The sequence below is a fragment of the Pezoporus occidentalis genome, unplaced genomic scaffold, assembly GCF_034315485.1.
Source record: "Pezoporus occidentalis ecotype Australia unplaced genomic scaffold, CSIRO_AGI_Poc_V1 ctg464, whole genome shotgun sequence".
In the NCBI taxonomy this organism is placed as follows: domain Eukaryota; kingdom Metazoa; phylum Chordata; class Aves; order Psittaciformes; family Psittacidae; genus Pezoporus; species Pezoporus occidentalis.
The window spans coordinates 59,955-80,901 of NW_026915796.1; the positions used below are offsets into that span (position 1 = coordinate 59,955).

Here is a 20,947-nt window from a genome sequence, read left to right on the forward strand (position 1 = left end):
TGGGAGAAGCAACTGGGCCTGGGCTCTCAGAGCAGTCAGAAAGTTCTTGGGGTAATGGAAAACGGGAAAACGCTGCAAATCCCCCTCATGGGCAGCAATGGGATACAGAAGAATATAGAATCATAGAATAGTTAGGCTTGGAAAGGATCATCAAGTTCCAACCCCCCTACTGTGGGCAGGGACACCTCACACTAAACCAGGTCACCCAAGGCCTCGTCCAACCTGGTCTTGAGCACTGCCAGGGATGGAGCGTTCACAACCTCCCTGGGCAACCCATTCCAGTGCTTCACCACCCTAACAGGAAAGAATTTCCTTCTTACATCCAACCTAAACTTCCCCTGTTTAAGTTTGAACCCGTTACCCCTTGTCCTGTCACTGCAGTCCCTAATGAAGAGTCCCTCCCCAGCATCCCTATAGCCCCCTTCAGACACTGGAAGCTGCTCTGAGGTCTCCACGCAGCTTCTCTTCTCCAGGCTGAACAGCCCCAACTTTCTCAGCCTGTCTTCACACAGGAGCTGCTCCAGCCCCTGCTCATCCTCGTGGCCTCCTCTGGACTTGTTCCAACAGTTCCATGTCCTTTTTATGTTGAGGACACCAGAACTGCACCCAATGCTCCAGGGGAGGTCTCACAAGAGCAGAGTAAAGGGGCAGGATCACCTCCTTCGACCTGCTGGTCATGCTCCTTTTGATGCAGCCCAGGATACGGTTGCTTTCTGGGCTCAAGCTCACACTGAAGCCGGCTCATGTTCATTTTCTCATCCACCAACACCCCCAAGTCCTTCTCCTTGGGCTGCTCTGAATCTCTTCTCTGCCCAACCTGTAGCTGTGCCTGGGATTGCTCCGACCCAGGTGTAGGACCTTGCCCTTGGCACAGTTAAACTCCATGAGGTTGGCACCAGCCCACCTCCCAAGCGTGTCGAGGTCCCTCTGGGTGGCATTCCTTCCCTCCAGGGTACCGACCGAACCACACAGCCTGGGGTCATCGGGAAACTTGCTGGGGGATCCGGCTGGGACCTTTCCCTGCCATCAGCTCCATCTCCTTTCCAACCCCACCTCCCTTGCAACGAGAGCTGTGGGGCTCGAGGCCTGTGACCACCTTGCCCCATGGCTGCACCCTGGAGGGTCAATAGGGCCACAGGGACAGCACCAAAACTGCCCCAAACCCCAAAGTTCCCCCCGAGGCAGGCGGGGGTGGAGGCGCCGCGGGCGGGTGCGGGTTCCCCATCACCCCCGTGGGGCAGCGCAGCCTTTCCGGGGGGGCTCGGCGGATGCTTCGCCTCCAACTTCCTCCACCCAAAGCATCGAAGCGCAGCGGGCGGGCACGGGCAGGAGCTGAGCCGCGGCCATGGCAGAGGGCAGGGGCAGCGGCGCCGGGCTCTTCGCCAGGCAGGTCCAGAAGCGCTTCAGCCGCGCGCAGGAGAAGGTGGGTCCGGTGCTGGCCCCGGTGCCCAGCCCCAAATCCCCTTCTTTGCTTTATCCTCTGGCTTCTAATTGGCACGGAGTAGAGGGGGGCGCAATGGGCACCGCTCAGCACCCATGGGTGCTCGTAGGGTGTTCATTTGGGTGCTCCTGGGTCAACGACATCGACGCTCCAAGGCTTTTGGCTTGATGGCAGCTCCCCAAAGTCCCCCCGAGCTGCTTTGGCAGCCGCTGGCTTCTCTAAAAGTGGGGTTTTTCCACCCAAAACGCCTTCCGGAGGCTATGGGGGGCCGTGTGCTGCGGGAGGGGGGTCCCTGGGGCTGGCCAGAGGGGACGGTCCCCATCCGGATGCAGGGTGGGGATGGTGCTGGGAATGCCGGCAGAGCCCGTGCCGGCCGGCCAGGAAGCGAGGGGGAAGGGCTCCGGAAGCGGGCAGAACCGGGGCAACTCTTGGCTGGTTTGGGGCTGTTCGGGGCAGCTCCTTCCCATTCCCTCCCCAAAGGCAGCAGCTCCTGCGCCGGGGGCAGGCGAGGCCCCAGCCCCACCAAACCCACAGGGTCCCGGGTTTCCTGGCTGGGCCTCGGGGCTAAATTCGGCTTCCCCAGGGCTCTATCAGCCGGGGCCAGGCTCTGGCTGCTTCCCGGGACATCAACGTCTTCCTGGCCACGCCAGGAAGCAGCCTTTGGCCACAGACCGTGGTCATCCTCAGCACAGAGAGGCAGCACCCAGGCCTTTGCCTGCGCCCGTGCTCACATCCATGGACGTGCTGGGGTACACGGGGCTGCACCGATGGAGTTTATAGGGTAGGGTGATGGGTGAGCACCCAAAAAGTCACCTTTTTCCTCCAAAGAGTAAAAGCACTGAGGGATGTGCCCAAACTCTGCATCCCCCACCCAAAGCCCAGCTCAGCATCGGCTCTGCTGCATCCCCAGCGGCCCCTGAGAGAGACTGGGCCTGGTTCCTACAGCAGCTAGAGCCCAGTGGGCAGTGCTGGGCTCAGGATTGATGCCTCTTCATAGGATCAGGAAACCAGGGAATGGGTTGGGATAGAAAGGACCTTAAAGCTCATCCACTGGCTCCAAGCCTCTGGGTCCAACCTGGCCTTGAGCACTGCCAGGGATGGGGCAGCCACAGCTTCTCTGGGCACCCTGTGCCAGCGCCTCAGCACCCTCCCAGGGAAGAGCTTCTGCCCCAGAGCTCATCCCAATCTCCCCTGTTCCGGTTCGGAAATCTGACCTTTTCCCACACTTCCTCCTTCTCCATCCCAGGTTTTGCAGAAACTGGGCAAAACGGTGGAAACCAAGGACGAGCAATTCGAGCAAAGCGCCTACAACTTCCAGCTGCAGCAGGTTACAGCGGGGAACGGGGGGGACGGGGGCACCCCATGGCCCCCCGGGGTCACCCATCCCTGCCTGACCCAGGCCCGGCTGCGTTGCTTTGCAGAACGAAGGCAATAAACTGTACAAGGACCTCAAGGCTTTCCTTGGTGCTGTGAAGGGTAAGGGGCTTTGCTGCCATGGATGTGCCCCATGGGCAGCACGGAGGGGGTTGAGCACCGGCTGCGTGTAACGAATACAAGGCAATAAAGGCTCCATTGAGTCCCTTTAACGCCGTCCCATCCCTGCAGTGATGCACGAGAGCTCCCGGCGAGTGGCCGACACACTGCAGGAGATCTACAGCTCCGACTGGGACGGCCACGAGGAGCTGAAAGCCATCGCAGATGTGAGCCCCTGCCGTCCCCAGGGGTCCCCTTCAAGCATGGGGGGGGACAGGAGCTGAGCCAGGGGGGTCCCTGGGGATGCAGCCCAGCACGTACGGCCGGGGGGGGTCCGGGTGTTGTAGCCCTGTCCCTTCTCTGTCCACAGAGCAACAACCTCCTGTGGGATGACTACGAGGCGAAGCTGGCCGACCAAGCCCTGCGCTTGATGGAGAACTACCTGGCTCAGTTCGGGGACTTCAAGGTACCCCCACAGGGCTTGGTGCTTGTTGAGGGGAGGGGGGGCAGGGGCCCGATCCTGGCTCAGCTTTGCCCCCTGCCCAGGAGCGCATCGCCAAGCGGGGCCGAAAGCTGGTGGATTACGACAGCGCCCGGCACCACCTGGAGGCTCTGCAGAGCGCCAAGAAAAAGGACGAGGCGAAAATCACCAAGGTCCTGCCCCCCACCACCCCCAGGACCCCCCCACTCTGGGCACAGCCCCCCCTGCCCCTGCTGTCCCCGCACGGCCACAGCCCCCCCGTCCCGCCCCACAGGCTGAGGAAGAGTTCAATAAGGCCCAGGCAGTGTTTGAGGACCTCAACCGGGACCTCCGGGAGGAGCTGCCCGTTCTCTATGGCAGGTACCGGGGGTGCCGCAGGGGCATGGCGGGGCTGGGGGGCACGCTAGGACCGCGGGGGGTGATCCTGCCCAGGAGCCGATGGCATCGCAGCTCCCTGTGTGCAGCGGCCCCCGACCCCGTGGGTCCCCTCGGAAAGCATCATCTGAGCACAACGGCCCCCAAAACGGTCGCTGAGCCCCAGGACACGGGGGGGGGGGGGGGGGGGGGGGGGGGGGAGCGACGACCTCATTTGTCCCCCATGGAGGGAAAAAGGTGGGGTTTGTCCCCAAACTGACCGGCAGCGGAGGGCCCTGTGACAGCCGGGAGGTGGCAGCACCACTGATGCAGCGAGGCCACCCCGGGACCGGAGGATGGGGGCTCCCCACTGCGCGCTCAGCATCCCAGAGCCCCCCCATCTCCCGCCGTGTTTCCCCCCCAGCCGCATCGCCTGCTATGTGACCATCTTCCAGAACATCTCCAACCTCCGCGATGTCTTCTACAAGGAGATGAGCAAGGTGGGGGGCAAGGCCCCTTCACACACACACACACACCCCCAGCAGTCTCACAGCCACCCCTTGGTGCTCTGGCTGCACCTCGAGTCCTCATTGCTCTTCATTTAGCTCAGTAAATGAATGCAGCTCGAGGATGTTGGTGCTGCTGGTGATGGGTGGCACCGGGGGGGGGGTCCTCTCATGTGTTTCTTCCCTCCCCTCCCAGCTCAACCACGACCTCTACGAGGTGATGAGCAAACTGGACAAGCAGCACTCCAGCAAGGTCTTCATCATCAAAGGCGTCCCCAGGTAGATGGGCTTGAAGAGAGGGCTTCAAGTGGCTTGATCACGCCCCCAGAAAGCAGATGGGTGACACAGCCCCCAGCCCTATGGCACTGGGGTGGGTGAACCCCAGCATGGGGTTGAGGGCGCTTTGGTGGTGCGGGGTTGGTTAACTGGAGCCATTCGCCGGTGGTGCCGAATGGGGCAGCATCGCCCATGGGGACCCCAAGGGTGACGCTTGTAGATGGTGCTCGAGGTGGGTTTAACCCCCTGTGCTCCCCCCCCCCCAGCAGCCGCCGCTCCCTGGTCATCTCGTCCCCGGTGAGCCCCCCGGCCATGTTCCCCTGCCCAGGGAAGGCACCGGACTGGGGGCCCACGGTGGAAGCGGAGGCGACGGAGACGTCCCCCGGCGCGGGCCGCGGGGCCACCGATGCCATCTCCAATGGGGAGCCGGGCACTGCTGTCCCCAGCCCACCCCCGGCGTCACCCGCCAGCGGGGGGTCCCTCTCGGAGACAGCATCAACCTCCAGCGAGGAGACCCCGGAGCCTGGTCCCAGCCCTGAGGCTCCATCCCAAGAGCTGGGGACATCGGGGGCAGCCGCGGAGCCGGGGGCCACCGAACACCAGGGCCCGGAGCCGGGGGGGGCCGAGGGCATCGCCACCTCCCTGGCGTCGCTGATCCTGTCCGAGGCCGTCGCCCAGGCTGCCGGCACCGAGCCGCCAGCGCCGGGGCAAGGCACAAGCAAAGCCCAGGCAGGGGAGGACCCCCATCAGCCGGGCCCCCATGGCACGGCCACCACTGTGCAGGGTCGGGCTTGCCCCATGGAGCCGCTGTCCCCAGTGCACGCTCCCTGCCATGAGCCGGGTCCCGCTGCGTGCCCATCGCTGGCGGGTGAGCAGGAGCCGAGCCGGCTCGGCAGTGACTCCGAGGAGAGCGTGGAGGTGATGGACATCGAGCCAAAGGTGGCCAGGACCCAGGTGAGGGAGCTCTGGTGATGGGACGGGAGAGGCGGTGTTGGGGGGCAGTGATGCTGGGGGGATCCCTGGCTTGTTCAGAGACACAGACCCTGCTGGGGGTCGCCGGTGGGGATCCATGGGACAAACCCAGTGACCTTCCTCTGTTGGCAGATGGGGCTGGATCCGGCCCTCGACGCGGCAGCGAGTGGCTGCACTGGGGACACCGGTTCCTCCTCTGGCTCCACAACCGAGGTGGGTGCAGTGGCACCAGGGGGGCAGATGTTGAACTGACACCCCCCCCCCCATCCAGACTGGGTCCTTCTTGGATCCAGTTTAATCCAAGCACAAGGGCTCCATCCTGCCCTGCTCAGCATCACCTCTGTGTCCCTGCCAGGAGCAAGACTGTCCTGGGATGCCAGAGCAGGATGAGAGCCAGGACCCGCCACCAGCAACAAGCCCCCCTCCAGACCCCAGCGAGACCCTCACCTCCCTCTGAGCCCGGAACCGGTGCCTCCGGGTGCCACCAGTGGATAACGTTGTTCCCCCATAACCGTGATGTGCTTCCACCCCCATCCCGGCTGGAATAAAGGCAGAGGAGGCGGTGACAGGAGGTGGTCCATCTCCATCCTGCAATAGCCCACGGCTGCCTGGGCTGGCTGCCATGGGAGTGCGGGGGGGTCCCCGCCTGTGGCTTTATGGTGCCCGAAGCTGAGTGCAGGAAGGATTTGTCGCCCTGCTCTCAGCGCCCGGCGCCGCTGTGACTCAGGAAGAAGGTGCGGAGCCAGTTCTGCCGGCTCCAGGGAATGTGCTGCCATGCACAAACCAGACAGTGCCCGAACTTAACCCCCTGCTGCAAATGTCCCACACATCAAAGCAAAACCCCACTGCCATTTACTGCTCCGGGGCAGGAGCTTCATGGAACCATGGAATGGTTTGGGTTGAAGGGACCTGAAAGCTCCTCCAGCTCCAATCCAGCCCCAGGGACCCCTTCCACTGGAGCAGGGTGCTCCAAGTCCCTGTGTCCAACCTGGCCTTGAACACTGCCAGGGATGGGGCAGCCACAGCTTCTCTGGGCACCCTGTGCCAGCGCCTCAGCACCCTCCCAGGGAAGAGCTTCTGCCCCAGAGCTCATCTCAGTCTCCCCCCGGGCAGGTTAAAGCCATTCCCCTTGGCCTGTCCCTGCATCCCTTGTCCCAAGCCCCTCTCCAGGTTCCCTGCAAGCCCCTTCAGGCCCTGGAGCTGCTCTCAGGTCTCCCCTTCCCGCAGCAGAGGGGCAGGATCCCCTCCCGGAGCTGCTGCTCCCGCTCTGGGGATGCAGCCCCACACTGGGGGGGTTCTGGGCTCCCTGAAGCCGGCTCTTGGGGACCCCAAGTCCCTCTCCTCAGGGCTGCTCCATCCTGTGTCCGTCCCCCCCCCCCATCCCATCCCTGCGCTCCGGGCGGGCTCCGCAGCGCGCACGGGGTTAACGGGGGCGGTGTTCCTGGCTCGGCTGCCGCCGCCGGACTGGAAAGGTGAGGCAGGAAAAGGGCAACGCCTGGGCGCGGGCCGCACATGGTGCCGGCAGCCGCGGGCCCGGCTCGGCGGGCGCAGGTAGGAGCGGGGGGGACCCCGACGTGGACCCTTGGAGGGGGGGTGTGGTTTGCACGGGGAGGCCACGAGGGATGCCCCAGGCTGGGTGCGGGTGGCACCGAGATGTCGATGTGGGACGGGGGCTTCCAGGTGGGTTTCGGGTGGATGCGGAGGTGAAGGGGTTGAGCTTGCTGCAGGCAAGAGGGAGAAACAGCGAATCCAGTGGGAAAGCTGCGCGGGTGCAGGGGAGAGGGGAGCGCTGCACCCGGGATACCCCCCCCGGGACACGGGGAGAGGTGGGGGTGAGCTGCAGGGATGTTCTGTGCATCCCGGCCTCCATTCACCGGGAATGGGAATGGGAATGGGGGGGCTGTGAGCGGAGCATCCCGCATGGAGTTTTTAGGGAGCAGAGCTGCAGCTTTGTGGTGGGAACGGCTCTTGGGCAACTTGGCCTGAGAGGAAGAATAAGGAAGATTATGGGGTGGTTCTTGTACAACCCCTGCATGGCTTGGAAAACACATGGAGATCCATGGGGATCCGGTGCGCTGGGACGTGAGTCACTGCTCCCTGTCAGCCCCCGGAGGCTCTGACCTGCAGCAGCTGGATCCTGGCACAGCAACACATCCCATGGTTTTCCGTGCCGTGGAGCATGGGGCTCCCTCTCACCTGGTTTAAACCCCTGCTGGGTCCCAGCTCTCCATTTCCAGGTGGTGTGGGCATGGAACTGGTTTGTGTTTCCCATTGGCAATGCCAAACGCTTCCCAAGAAGCCCTGTCCCCATCTTGCACCGGCTCCTGCCCATCCAGCAGCACCTTTTCCTCTTCTCCCTTCCATCCCAAGCTTCCATGCTGGGGGAATGTGACCCATGTCCTGCGCTGAAGCTGCTTGAGGGGAAGCTTGTGGTTGGTTTTGGGAAGTGCCTTCAAGCTCCTTGGCGCCCAGACATCGCCACCAGAGGAGCCCAATGAGCTTTAAAGCGGAGCTGGGTTTAAAGCAAAGCTGGGTTTAAATTAAACTGGGTTTAAAGTGAAGCCGGGTTTATAAGTGAAGCTGGTTTAAAGAGAAGCCGGGTTTAAAGCAAAGCTGGGTTTAAAGCAAAGCTGGATCTAAAGCAAAGCTGGGTTTAAAGTGAAGCTGAATCTAAAGCAAAGCTGGGTTTAAAGTGAAGCTGAATCTAAAGCAAAGCTGGGTTTAAAGCAAAGCTGGGATTAAAGAAAAGCTGTGTTTAAAATAAGATGGGTTTAAAGCGAAGCCGGGTTTAAAGTGAAGCCCAGTTCAAAGCGAAGCTGGGTTTAAAGTGAAGCTGGGTTTAAAGCAAAGCTGGGTTTAAAGGGAAGCCGGGTTTAAAGCAAAGATGGATCTAAAGCAAAGCCAGGTTTAAAGGGAAGCCGGGTTTATTGAGCTGGTGGCTTGTGCCAGCCTGGGCTTGAGCTTGGGGTGAAGTTGTTGGGGACCTGGCTGAGAGCTGGGTGCTGGTCCCTGCCTGTGGGAGATGGTGCCCACAACTCTCCCACGCTCTGGGAAGGGGGAAACGCTCTTCCCAACTTCCTGTGGCAGCCCTCGAAAGCAGAACTGCTGCTGGGGGGATGTTGTGCAACCCCTGCGTCACGAGGGCACAACGGGGCAGGGCCAGAGCCGGGGAGTGAATCCCACTGCAGCTGCGGGTTTAGCATCCCCCAGCCCGCGTGCTGCATCCCCAGGGCTCGGCCCCACCGGGATGAAGGTCGTGGTTTAGCAGCTTCCTCACTGCAGGAAGAACGTTCCGGCTGCAGGAACAGACAGGAGGATCCGGGAGGAGGTCAGGGCAATTTGAAGCTCTGGGAGCTGGAATTGCAGAGTCAGTGCCTGGGTTTTCCAGCATTCCCCAGCCTGCTCCTCACCTCCCCACCGAGGCCTTGGCTCCGGCTGGCGCTGCCCGGCCGTGCCCTGCGCCGGGTGCTCTGTGAATTCATCACTTGTGTTCTGGGTTTCGGCAGCTCTGAAGGAGCCCAGACCTTCCCCTGCGAGGAGCCGATGCCATGGAAGGGGATCAGCCCCCTCTGACCGCAGGTGAGCGCCCCAGGACAGCTCTGCCCTTGGTGAACCCCTGGTGAGACCTTGCCCAGGGCCACTGCCTGCCCCATCCAGCTATGCCTGGCTCAGAACCTGCCTTGCTCACCTTCCCCTCCCTCCTTCTCTCCTGCTTTGATGAAGGAAGCAGGAGAGCAGTGCTCAAGGCCAGGGTGGACAGGGCTTGGAGCAACCTGCTCTAGTGGGAGGAGGCAGGGGCTTGGAACTGAATGAGCTTTAAGGTGCTTTCTAACCCAAACCGTTCCATGATTCTATGATCCAAGAAGAGCTGACAACCCCCTTCCTGAAGAAGGCTCACTCTCCACCTCTCCATGAGGACGCCAACACCGTGGTCATCGCAGGTAGGGCTTCTCCTTGCCACATCCAGCCCATTTACCGAGGGGCAGCTCAGTACCAACCACCCTAGGGCTCCCCCCTGCTCCTCCCTCTGCTTTCTGCTGGCAGTTGTCATCACGTTGGTGTTCCTCACCCTGCTGACGGTCCTGGTGGTGATCATCATCTACCTGTACAGAAACAAAGGCAGCTACCTCACCTACGAGCAGCCGGCAGCAGAGACCGACGTGGCGGTGCAGATGGAGGATGCTCCAGCCAAAGAGAAAGAAGAGTATTTCATCTAAGGCACGGCTCCAGCGCACACCTCTCGTGCTCTCAGGGCCGAACTTCCTGGAGTTGGGGATTTCCAAGCTGCTTTTGAATTCTTTGCCTTAATTTATTAAGCCAAGCATGGAAGGAAACACACACACCCCACACCCCCCCCCTCCAGGGATGCGTCAGAGCTTTGCCCATCACTGCCTGCCTGGAGCACACCAAGGGCAGGAGGAGAGCAGCACCCCCCCAGCCCCTCCCTGCAGTGCCTTTGAATACAACCCAGTGACAAACTGAGGAGTCCCTGTTCTTTTCTTTGCCCTTAGCTCAAACCCCACATTAAGCTCCTCCTATGGGATGGGGTGATGGACATGGAGGCGAAGGTGAAGCCTACAGGTAGAATAGGCTGAGGGACCATGCAGTGAGAGCCCCACTGCAGCCCATAAACCCTGGAGCTGCTCATCCCTGACCTCAGAGGGCTCCAGGATGGCTTCATCCAGAGGCAGCTTTAGCACCTGCACATGGGCTCAGGCAGGTGGAGACAATGGTTTCCCTCTGCTTGTGTTCAGAACAGAGCTGGGGCAAGGAGCAGCTCCTCCCATCCCTCCTCTGCTCCTTGCTCAAGGCAATTCCTCCTTTAAACCAAGCCCCCAAACCCCCTCAAAGGAGGAAGCTCACAAAGCACCAGTGAAGAGGAAATCAGTGCAGAAGCCCTGAAGCTTGTGGTGGTATCTGAGGCTAATGCAAAGTGGCTCCTTCAGTCAAATTTTCAAAATAGTCTTTATTCTACTTCTTTTTAGTATAAAAAAATCCACAAGTTAAGTGCACCACAGTGTATACAGAGAGAGACGTAATGCCGAGCTTCCTAACAGTCAGTTGATGGTTAAACACAACAGGGACAAGACAGGTTTAGATTCAACTGAAACCTCAAGATAAAATATATCTGAATCTGGTATTTGTCTTCATAAAACAACAACAACAACAACAACAAAAGAAAAACACCTCAAAACCAAACCCAAAACACGGAGGATCCCTGAAATATTCTTCTTACCCCTAATAAGACTTCATTGTTTTAAAGTATGCATTCAGAAACCAAGCCATTGAGCCGGCTCACTCGGGTGTTGATGGGCAGATGGTAACCACCCGCTCTGTTTGAGCAACAGCCGGAAGGAGTTTGGGTGTCAAGACACCAGTTGAGTTTGAAAGCAAGGAAGAAGGAGGTTGGTTATTAAGCATCGCTCTAAAAGCCTCATTAGCACTGAATGAAAGGAACATGAGCTGCGTTGTGTTTCTGGCACCAAAGCATGGCTTTGATTAGATCTAGTGTGCAAAGAAATCCAAGATTACTTGGAGTGTCTAAAACCAATCCCATGAGCCGCCAGCTGCAAACCTTCCTGCAGGGAAGCGATGGGCGAGCAGGGAGCGCTCCCAGGGATGCGTCCTCAGTGAGGTCAGCAAGGGAGAGGTGCCAGGGTGCCCTGCTCGCTGCTGGGAATCGCTGCTCTCCCCAGCACCTTTGCTTCAGTACAAGGGAAGCCCGGGTGCTCGTGGCTCTGGGTGCAGCGGGCCCGGAGGAGCAGGAAGGGAAGGGGGAAGCGGATCCGCTCCCTCACCCATCCCAAAGCCAGTGTGGAAGGAGCTGATTCCTACGAGCTCAGCGCTGCGGTGAGTGAAAGGAAGAGGCAGGGCTGCTGCCCTCCCATTCATCCCATGGATTAATTCCCCCTTCCCGCTCCAACAGAGGCACCGCCAGCATCACCAGGGCTTCGTGCTTCACCTCAACGTGCCTGCAGGCACCGAACCAGGAGACACCGCACCGCTTCGTGTCTACTCTGCAACTTCAGGTTAATATGGACTAAAGCAGTTACATCGTGAGAAGTGCTGACAGAATGTGATGTCTTTCCTTACACAAATGTAGCCCCCCCTCTCCCCCCCTTCCCCTTCCTCCTTCACCAGATAGTGTAGCCGCCATCTGAGCCTCCCAGGAAGAAGTTGCCCTTCCGTTGTGTCACCAAGACGTTGGCTCCCTGCATTACGGCCAGCTGGGCGGCGTTGGGGGGGCAGCCAGGAGGGGGGGGCTGCAAGACAGAGAAAGGAGAGGCAGGGCATAGCTGAGGTCACTGGGACAAAGCCGTCACTCCCAGTTTGTGTGCCTGTTGCTAAAGAAGCAAAGACAGAGCCCAGGAGCTGAGGGGAACCCCCAGGTTAAACAGGCACAAGCAGGAGCCTGCTCTTGGCCCAAATGATGGATCAGGTTAAGATGTTTTCCTCAGGAAACAGAGGACACCTCCCCCACATCTCCGCAAACATCCAGTGCTGAAGCACACAGGGTTTTACAATCATAGAATCGTGGAACAGGCTGGGATGGAAGGGACCTTAAAGCTCCTCCAGCTCCAACCCCTTCCACTGGAGCAGGGTGCTCCAAGCCCCTGTGTCCCACCTGGCCTTGAGCACTGCCAGGGATGGGGCATACAATGCTGCAGACAAAGTTATACTCACAGGGATGCTGGCGGTTCCACCAGCTCCAAACCTCGCTCCAGCATCAAAGCCACCTTCAACAAGGACTGTGGATCCCGGGGGATAAACCGGTCCCACGGGATAGTATGCCATGGGGACCGAGGAGCTGAGCGGACCCACGGCCACCGACTGGGCCATGGGCAGGAAGACCCCCGGGTATGCTGCAGACATGGTGGGCACGGTGGCAGCCCCCAGCGGCACAAAGCTGGGACGGTAAAGCTGGGGAGAAAAGAAGGCACGCAAGGAAGTTGAGAGACGTAAGTCATGGAATCATGGAATGCTGTGAGTTGGAAGGGACCTTAAAACTCATCCAGCTCCAACCCCTGCCATGGGCAGGGACACCTTCCACTACATCGTGGGCTGGGCTACACTCCCAGAGCGTGAGCAGCAGCTCGGGGGGGGGGATCCTGCCCCTCTGCTGCATGAAGGGGAGACCCCCCCTGCAGTCCTGATCCAGCTCTGGGGCAGCAGCACAAGAGGGACATGGAGCTGTTGGAGTGAGGCCAGAGGAGGCCATGGGGATGCTGCGAGGGCTGGAGCAGCTCTGCTCTGGAGCCAGGCTGAGAGAGCTGGGCTGGGGCAGCCTGGACAAGAGAAGGCTCCTGAAGGGGAGACCTGAGAGCAGCTCCAGTGCCTGAAGGGGCTGCAGGGAACCTGGAGAGGGGCTTGGGACAAGGGATGGAGGGACAGGCCAAGGGGAATGGCTTTAACTTGCCAGGGGGGAGACTGAGATGAGCTCTGGGGCAGAAGCTCTTCCCTGTGAGGGTGCTGAGGCGCTGGCACAGGGTGCCCAGAGAAGCTGTGGCTGCCCCATCCCTGGCAGTGCTCAAGGCCAGGTTGGACACAGGGGCTCGGAGCACCCTGCTCCAGTGGGAGGGGTCCCTGGAGCTGAGTGAGCTTTACTCCCCCTTCATCCCACCCCATTCCATGATAAAATAAAGGCTCCAGAGCAGCATCCCACCTACCTCGGAATAAGCAGGAGGTGCATCTGTGTAGGGTGGCGGCTGTGGCAGGGGCACGCTCTGTGGGTACACGGCGGCGCTGGCCGGAGCCTGCACAGGGTAGGAGGGCTGGGTGGGATATTGTCCTGCGGGGAACAGGGGGGTCAGACCCACGTTTTGGGGGGGGGGGGGGGGTACCACACAACACCTCTGCTTCAGAGCCCCAATTCAGCCCTTTCCTCTGGGCCGGGGGGGGGCTGATGGTGTCCCCCCCACTACCCCATGGCCCCCCCCATGGGTGCCCCTGCCCCACTCCCCCTGCTCTGTGTGGGGAGAACTGCCCCCCATCCACGTTGCTCCTGAGGGATCTCCCCGACTGCGAACCCCGACCCCGTCACTCGGGGTCCCCCTTGTGCCCCCCCCCATTACATCACCCAGAGGGGCTCCTGCACCCGCCATAAGATGGGGTCCATTCTGACGTCATCCAGGGGATTCCCTACGTCAGCGGGGAGGGGGGGGGGGCTCCCGCACCTCAGCGCGCCCCCTTCTCTCCCCCCTGCGTCACGCCCACCCCCGCTTCGGAGCATCCGCTACGTCAGCGGGGGCTTCCCCCGTACGTCATAGAGGGGATCCTTTACGTCACGCGCCTCAGCCCCGTGCTACGTCACAAGGGGAGGGTCGTGTCGTGTCCCCCCGCCCCCCCGCCTTCCGGCGCCCACAGGGTTAAACCCGGGCCGAGGCGCGCGTTGCCATGGCGCCCCCCGCGCGCGCCCCCCGCCCCGCTCCCCATTGGCCGCCCCTCAGGCTCGCGCGGTCACGCGCTGCGGCGGCAACGCCCTTAAAGGGGCCGCGTCCCGGAGCGGCGCTGCCCGGTGCGGGGTTGGGGGGGGGGATGGGGGGGGGGAGGGGAGGTGTCCCGGTGGAACGGGGCGCGCCCCCGTCCCTGTCCCTTGCCTTTGCCGTTCATGGCGGCGGCGGCTCCGGCGGGTCCCGCTCGGTGTCACCGCGGCGCTGCGGGAGGGGGAAGGCCGCGGAAGGGGGGATGCGGAGGGGGGGGGGCGGTGGGGGGGTGGGTGGGGCAGGAAGCGTGCGCAGCGCGCAGGCGTGCGCCGTGGCGTCATCGCGCGCGGGGGCGAGGCCGAGCGCTCTTAAAGGGGCCACGGGCGGAGGGGCGGGGCCTCGAGGAGAAGCCCCGGGGGTCGGGGGGGGCTGAGGAGGGGTTGGGGGGCTCTGGGTGCCCTCAGCGGTGGGGGGATGTGTCCCCGAGCTGGGTCCTCGGGCAGGAGCAGGGAGCAGATGGGGCACGGGGCTGGAAGGGGCAGCACCGGGTTGGGCAGCGGGGGCTGGGGGGGGGGGAGCCTCCGGGTAGGCCCAAGGGGGGCCCGGGTAGGCCCAAGGGGTGAGAGGAGCCGGGGGGGCTCTGAATGGAGCTGGGGAGGGGAATGAGGGTCCCAGGTGGGGTGGGGAGGCCTGGGGCTGGGGGGGGACCATAACCAGGGTCCAGGGGGACCCTGCCCCACGGCCCTGACAGGCAGGAGCCTGCTGGGGGCCCAGGGCAGCCCTGGTGGTGAGTGAGGGGTCACCCCCCCCCGCGCTCCCCTGCTCCTGCCTCAGCACCCAGTGGAAGCAGCTGCCTCGGAGCTCGTGCATGAAAGATGAGTGCAAGGGTTGGTAACCTCCAGATACTGGGGAGCTGAAGGAAGCCCCAAGGACCAGAGAGGCCCCAGCGGGCAGAGCGGCTCCTCCGCACGGGTTACCTTGGTTCCCCTAACCCATGCCCTTGGGGTTGGTGGTACAAGCCCCACGGCCCTCCCCAGTTCCCCCTCTCTGCAGCCAGGAGTCCATAGGGACCCTTCTTTTGGGGGGGCCACCCTGCCATGGGACCCGTTGGCATCAGTGCGGTCTCCCCCAATACATGTGGGGCACAAAAGCCACTGAAGTGACCACAGCCCCCCCTTCCTGCCCCAAGAGGAGTCAGAATGCTGCCAGGTAGCTGAACATGGGGCCATGTGTGTGCATTCCGCAGGCTTGTTCTGCCCCCCTGTTCCCCTTCATCCAGCACCAGCACAGGAGAGGCCTCAGTGGGTTTATGGAAAGAAAGGGAGCACCTCTTTGATTCTAGCACTCTTTTGCCTTGTATTCAGGGCTGCATTTACAGAAGCTTGCAGTCATTGTCCAGTCCTGTTCAACAAAGCTTTGGTATCTCTTTGGCTTAAAGACGCCATGGGGTGAAAGGAGGGGAGGGGGGCTTCTGGTGATAACCTTTAGTGAGTCTGGGGTGAGTTATGGGGCTTAAACATGTCACAAAACTCTTGCAGGTGCTGCCTGCTGCTGATCTGCCAGCAGAAGGTGCACTTGGAGGACTGGAGCTGTGCACAGAAGGTAAGGGGGAGCCTTGTTCTGTGTGAAGCCTTGCGCAAAACGGTGATGTAGATCGACAGCAATGAAAAGAGCACAATGAAGTGTAAAATCCCCCTGTGATAAACTTTCTGGCTGCATTTTGGGCAGAGTTGAAGGGCACAGCTCTTTACCAAGCTCGTTTCCAGGCATCTCAATCAAGAAGATCATTGTTCTCTTCCCTATTTAAGCGACCTCCTCATGAATAATGTACCGCCTGCCTGATGAATATGCATGCTGCCTGGTGTGCCTGGGAGGGCTCCATCAATAATTCATGCCTGGAGACGTCCTTCACCTTGCAGCTGTGCAGGAACTGTAAAAAATAATACGAATAATTGGAAAATTACCCCTGAAAGCAGGAGAGGAGGTGGCTGGAAATCTGCCCTGGGAAACATGGAATGGGGGGGGTGTAAAGTGTGAGCAAAGTAAGTGAAGGGCAGAGCGTGTGTGTTCCCAAACCCAGCCCCAGGGCTTGCAGGAACTGCTCAGGATTAAGCCCCTTCAGCAGCTCCTGGCTTCAGACCCTGAGTTATTCCAACAAATGGGCTTTTTTTCCACTCTCCCCTTCTCATTACACAGAAAACTTCCTTGCAAAGGAAGCATGAAAGGCTCTGCGAGGTGGGAAAGGCGAGGAGACCGGGTTCGCATTCAGTGGAGCCGGGCTCTTTGGGAGGCCCCAGCCTTCACGTCCCTTGGGATTGTTTTCAGTTGTATTTTCATTGCTGATCACCTCCTTTAAGGGCCCTCCTGGGACTCCAAGAGGGGGGCAAAACCCCCACTGAATTAACATGAAAAGCTCTGACTCGTCCTGAATCGTTCTTGTGCTGTGTGAGCAGCTTGTGCCCAGGCAGCCAGGAAGCCCCCAGCATCCCAGCCTGGCTCAGCACCAGTGCGGCAGCAGGGCCAGGGCAGGGATTGTGCCCCTGCACTGGGCACTGGGGAGGCTGCACCTCAAGTCCTGTGCTCAGCTCTGGGCCCCTCGCTGCAAGAGAGACATTGAGGGGCTGGAGTGGGGCCAGAGAAGAGCAATGGAGCTGGTGCAGGGCCTGGAGCCCAAGTGTGATGGGGAAGGGCTGAGGGACCTGGGGGGTTCAGGTGGAGAGGAGAAGGCTCAGGGGGGACCTGATGGCTGCCTACAACTGCCTAACAGGAGGATGGAGCCAGGAGGGGCTGGGCTCTGCTCCCAAGGACCATGGGATGGGACAAGAGGGAACGGCCTCAAGCTGCACCAGGGCAGGTTTAGATGGAGCTGAGGAGCAATTCCTGCCCCAGAGGGTGCTCAGGCATTGGAACAGGCTGCCCAGGGCAGGGCTGCAGGCACCATCCCTGCAAGTGCTCACACCCCATGGAGATGAGGCCTCAGTGCCATGGGGCAGTGGTGGCCTTGGCAGGGCTGGGAATGGTTGGACTGGATGAGCTTAAAGGGCTTTTCCACCCTGGTTGATTCTATGCTTCTAAAGCCTAAATGGCCGTGTCTGCACCTTGGGATGAGCTGAAAGTCCTTATTTCCACAGCCCAGGGTTATTGAAGCAGAGTGTGTGGGATAATCCCCGTTGTTTGCTACTTGAAGCAGCAAAACTCAAGCAGCAGTCAAAATTGAGCTCATTGCAGTGCCCTTATGAGCAGATCTGTGAAACTTTGCTGTGTGTAATCAGGGTGAAGAGGTACTTGGAGGCAGGGAGCACCCTCTGGGTGCAGGGCTATAATTAATTGCATAGGAGTAATGAATAAGCAGTTGTTAATTCCTGACTGATGTCTTCACCATGGGAAGTGCTCTCCTTCCTTCCCCCACCACTGAAATCCAGGGGGTTCTGGCCTTGGCTTTGCCAGAATGGGGTTTCACCCAGTGCCATGACACGGCCTGGAAGCTCTCATGGAAACCTGGGGCTTGTTTCCAGCTGGAAGGGGAAAAGCGAGGCTGAGGCTGGATCTAACCCAGCACCAACAAACCTGCATCAACCCCCCTGAGCTCAGGCTCAGGAGGTTTGTGTGCAGCTGGCGTCACTTTGCAATGGGGGAGGCAAAGTCCTGGCTCGCTTGTTCCGGGACAGTTCCTGGAACAGCTGGAATAAGCATCTCTGTGGTGTGTGTGTGGGGCTGGAGGCCTTCCCGGAGCAAATCAGACGTGGCAGAAGGGGCAGGGGCAGGTGCAGAGCCTCCTCTGCCCCATTGCCACGGGTGCTTCCGGGCCTGGCCAGGGAAGCTGCGCTATTCCCTTGGTCAGGAGTTGTCATCGCAGAGGAGCTCCGGAACAAAGGGCACATTCTTGCAGTCAGCACTTCAGTTTTGGAGCTCTTCCTGTCACCCAGTGCATTAATCCCCCCACCCCCTTCCAAAAAAAGCTCTTTTCCTGCAGGAAGAAAAAGCTTTCCAGCCCTCCTAAAGTCAATTCCCCTTCAAGAAGCATTAGAAATGCACCGAGAGCCCTTTACCCGATGTGCATTGTATGGCAGTGTATGGAAATGAGCCTGGATCCAATGAGACGGAAGCATTTAAATATTCATCATGCCAGTACAGCATATGCAAAGCAGGCTCTGGGCAGGGCTGTGCTGAGCCGCTTTCATTTGCTTTCTGTGGCTAATGAGGCTGGTAATGACGTGCTCGGCGCTGGGGCTGGAGCGGAGCGGGGCTGCGGCACCCGGAGCTCATGGGTGCCAAAGGCATTGCATTAAGTGAAGACTGAGGGGCTGGGTCAGCCCAAGGGCTGCTACCCCAGGGGACCCCCCTGTGCACGCGGGGAGGGACGTGGGGTGGGTGCAGCCACACGCTGGGTTTGCTCTTCTTTCCCCTTTAGGTCCGTGCTAGTGTGGCCGTTCCCTCGCGGGCGATGGGGAGAGCGCTGTGGTTGTCAGTGTCTCGGGATTGAAAGCCTCATTGGATGTCTCAGGCTCCTTAGCTGTGTGGAATCCCATCTCCCTTCTCATCCTTCCATAGCCTGGTGGTGTTTATTCACCTGTTTCCAGCAGGTATTGTTGCTTGCCATGGAAAGCTTTATGGCCTATCCAAAACCAGCTAGAAGAGCACTTAAAACTTTTTATGATCTCTTGTTATGATTTATTATCATTAGATCCCACCTGCAGTCCTGATCCAGCTCTGAGGGAAGAGCAGAAGGACTGGACCTGTTGGAATGAGTCCAGAGGAGGCCATGGGGATGCTGCGAGGGCTGGAGCAGCTCTGCTCTGGAGCCAGGCTGAGAGAGCTGGGCTGGGGCAGCCTGGAGAAGAGAAGGCTCCTGAAGGGGAGACCTGAGAGCAGCTCCAGTGCCTGAAGGGGCTGCAGGAAACTTGGAGAGGGGCTTGGGACAAGGGATGGAGGGACAGGCCAAGGGGAATGGCTTGAACCTGCCCGAGGGGAGACTGAGCTGAGCTCTGGGGCAGAAGCTCTTCCCTGTGAGGGTGCTGAGGCGCTGGCACAGGGTGCCCAGAGAAGCTGTGGCTGCCCCATCCCTGGCAGTGCTCAAGGCCAGGTTGGACACAGGGGCTTGGAGCACCCTGCTCCAGTGGAAGGGGTCCTTGCCCATGGCAGGGGCTGGAGCTGGAGGAGCTTCAAGGTCCCTCCCAACCCAACCCATTCTATTATTCTAGGTGTGTGGTGAGAAAGGGACTGAGTCCCTCAGTTCTTTCTGCAGGGATGGTGTGATTCATCCAGCTCACAGGGATGGGAAAGGAGTAAAAACTGATTTGGCTCTCACAAGCCCTGCTTGTTTTCGAGAGGTGCCGAGCTCTTCCATTGGAGTTTTCTCCCTTTTCTTCCCTTCTTTTTTCCTGCCGGCAGTGAAGAAGGAAGTTCCAATTCTAAACCAGATACGGAATGAAGATGAGCATCTTCTCTGCTTCCTTTCTCTTTAATGATTCCATGATGCTCTAATTGGGCTGTAAGTTGGCTTCAAAAGCTGCAGAACTGCACCTGTGCTTCTAATGAGCTTTGCAATTACAGGAATAGCTTCATCTTCCTTTTAATTAGGCAGTGACAAGGTGAAAGTTGCACCTGAGTTCCTTTCATGCTGCTTGTTTCTTCGCTCCTTCCCCCAGAGCACAGGTTGGCAGAGTCCCTGGACCCGGGTTAATTCACAGACCTCACACAGGCTGCAAACTCACCTGAGCCTCCGCTAGCACATTCCCTCCTGGAGACACCCAGAGCAGATCACGTCCTTGTCCTGCAAACTCCTGCTGCAGCCCCCAGCATCACCCTCACGCTTGGCACTTGGGGGCAGCCACATGTGGGCAGTGTGAATCCCGTCACCGGGCTGTGATGTATCCCGTTGGCCCTGCAGGAATCCCGGAATGGTTTGGGTTAAAGAGCATCCAGTTCCACCTCCTGCCGCTCCGTCTCCGCTTGGCCATCGAGCCGTTGATCACAACTCTTTGCATGGGCCACCCAGGCCATTCCATATCCACCGGGTGCTCCATCCATCAAATCCGTGTCTCTCCAGTTTAGACACAAGGATGTCATGCAGGACAGTGTCAAATGCCCTGCACAAATCCAAACAGATTCCATCCTTATCCACCAACGCTGTGGCTCCATCTCTAAGGGCATGACTTGTCCTTAGAGATGCCGTGTTGGCTGTCACCAGTCCCCCCCCCGTCGCCCATGTGCCTTAGCGTGTTTTCCAGGAGGATCTGCCCCATGATCTTAGGATCATGGAATCATAGAATAGTTTGGGTTGAAGGGAGCTTAAAGCTCCTCCAGCTCCAGCCCCTGCCATGGGCAGGGACCCTTTCCACTGGAACAGGGTGCTCTAAGCCCCTGTGTCCAACCTGCCCTTGAACACTGCCAGGATGGGGTATCCAAACCTTCTCCATTCAGCCCATCCCAGTGTCCCAGCACCCTCACAGGGAAGAATTCCCTTATCTGCAACGTGAACTTCCCCTGCTTCAGTTTGAGCCCATCTTGGGGGGGGATATTTCCCCTTTCCCAGGCAGGAAGGTGCTGCTGTGCACCAGGAGGTGCGGGTGGCTCCGTGCATCCTCACTTTGGGACTCCCCATTCTGTACGTGCCGGTCATCCCACGGAGATCAAGAATCCTCCTTTTCGGAGCAGCTCCAGGTGTGGGAGCCGAGGGCAGGAGCTCATGGATCTGCTCATCCCTGGGATGTGCAGCCCCGCGGGGGAGCGGGATTCCGGCCGGCCGGCGCGCAGGGCTCAGCCTCCTGCATATTACAGTGGGAGGCTGGCGCTGGAGTTAATGCTATGCCGGGAAGATGGAGCCTCGTGAATTATTCCTGCGGCTTCCCGGGGGAAGCAGGCGCTGCTCCAGCTCCAGCTCCCACCGAAAGCCTCGGGAAGGGCTTTGGGGTGGTCCCGAGCCCTGGCAGGCGGCGGGGTCAGCACCAGGGCTCTATCCCAAGCGTGTCCCTGGAGGAAAGTGGATACTGGGGGGGGGGTAGGGGGGTGAAGGGGAACA

At 60.1% G+C, this 20,947-nt stretch overlaps 3 protein-coding genes across 7 annotated transcripts; 2 read left to right on the forward strand and 1 right to left on the reverse strand.

Annotated features, from left to right (window-relative positions):
• Positions 1-1,257: 1,257 nt before the first annotated feature.
• BIN2 (bridging integrator 2) lies at positions 1,258-6,071 on the forward strand. Its single transcript, XM_062636027.1, has 12 exons — positions 1,258-1,423; positions 2,688-2,768; positions 2,863-2,917; positions 3,047-3,141; positions 3,285-3,380; positions 3,461-3,568; positions 3,670-3,755; positions 4,174-4,249; positions 4,452-4,534; positions 4,798-5,485; positions 5,636-5,716; positions 5,859-6,071. Exons 1-12 carry the CDS (start codon positions 1,346-1,348, stop codon positions 5,958-5,960), a joined length of 1,629 nt encoding a protein of 542 aa, XP_062492011.1. The 5' UTR covers positions 1,258-1,345; the 3' UTR covers positions 5,961-6,071.
• A 918-nt stretch (positions 6,072-6,989) lies between these two features.
• On the forward strand, positions 6,990-9,832 carry SMAGP (small cell adhesion glycoprotein). 4 transcript variants are annotated; one of them, XM_062636034.1, is made up of 4 exons: positions 6,990-7,054; positions 9,010-9,082; positions 9,370-9,444; positions 9,548-9,832. In XM_062636034.1, the coding sequence occupies exons 2-4, from the start codon at positions 9,052-9,054 to the stop codon at positions 9,718-9,720; spliced, it is 279 nt and encodes a 92-aa protein (XP_062492018.1). In that variant the 5' UTR covers positions 6,990-7,054; positions 9,010-9,051; the 3' UTR covers positions 9,721-9,832. The 4 variants fall into 4 exon arrangements, with proteins under 4 accessions (XP_062492018.1, XP_062492017.1, XP_062492016.1 ...); XM_062636033.1 differs by having other exon boundaries at positions 6,991-7,054; positions 9,367-9,444; XM_062636032.1 differs by lacking the exon at positions 6,990-7,054 and having other exon boundaries at positions 8,848-9,082; positions 9,367-9,444.
• Positions 9,833-10,449: 617 nt separating this feature from the next.
• DAZAP2 (DAZ associated protein 2) lies at positions 10,450-14,164 on the reverse strand. 2 transcript variants are annotated; one of them, XM_062636030.1, is made up of 4 exons: positions 14,101-14,164; positions 13,171-13,292; positions 12,188-12,424; positions 10,450-11,766 (listed from the first exon to the last, which is right to left on the reverse strand). In XM_062636030.1, exons 1-4 carry the CDS (start codon positions 14,111-14,113, stop codon positions 11,638-11,640), a joined length of 501 nt encoding a protein of 166 aa, XP_062492014.1. In that variant the 5' UTR covers positions 14,114-14,164; the 3' UTR covers positions 10,450-11,637. The 2 variants fall into 2 exon arrangements, with proteins under 2 accessions (XP_062492014.1, XP_062492015.1); XM_062636031.1 differs by lacking the exon at positions 14,101-14,164 and adding an exon at positions 13,599-13,711.
• Positions 14,165-20,947: the final 6,783 nt, after the last annotated feature.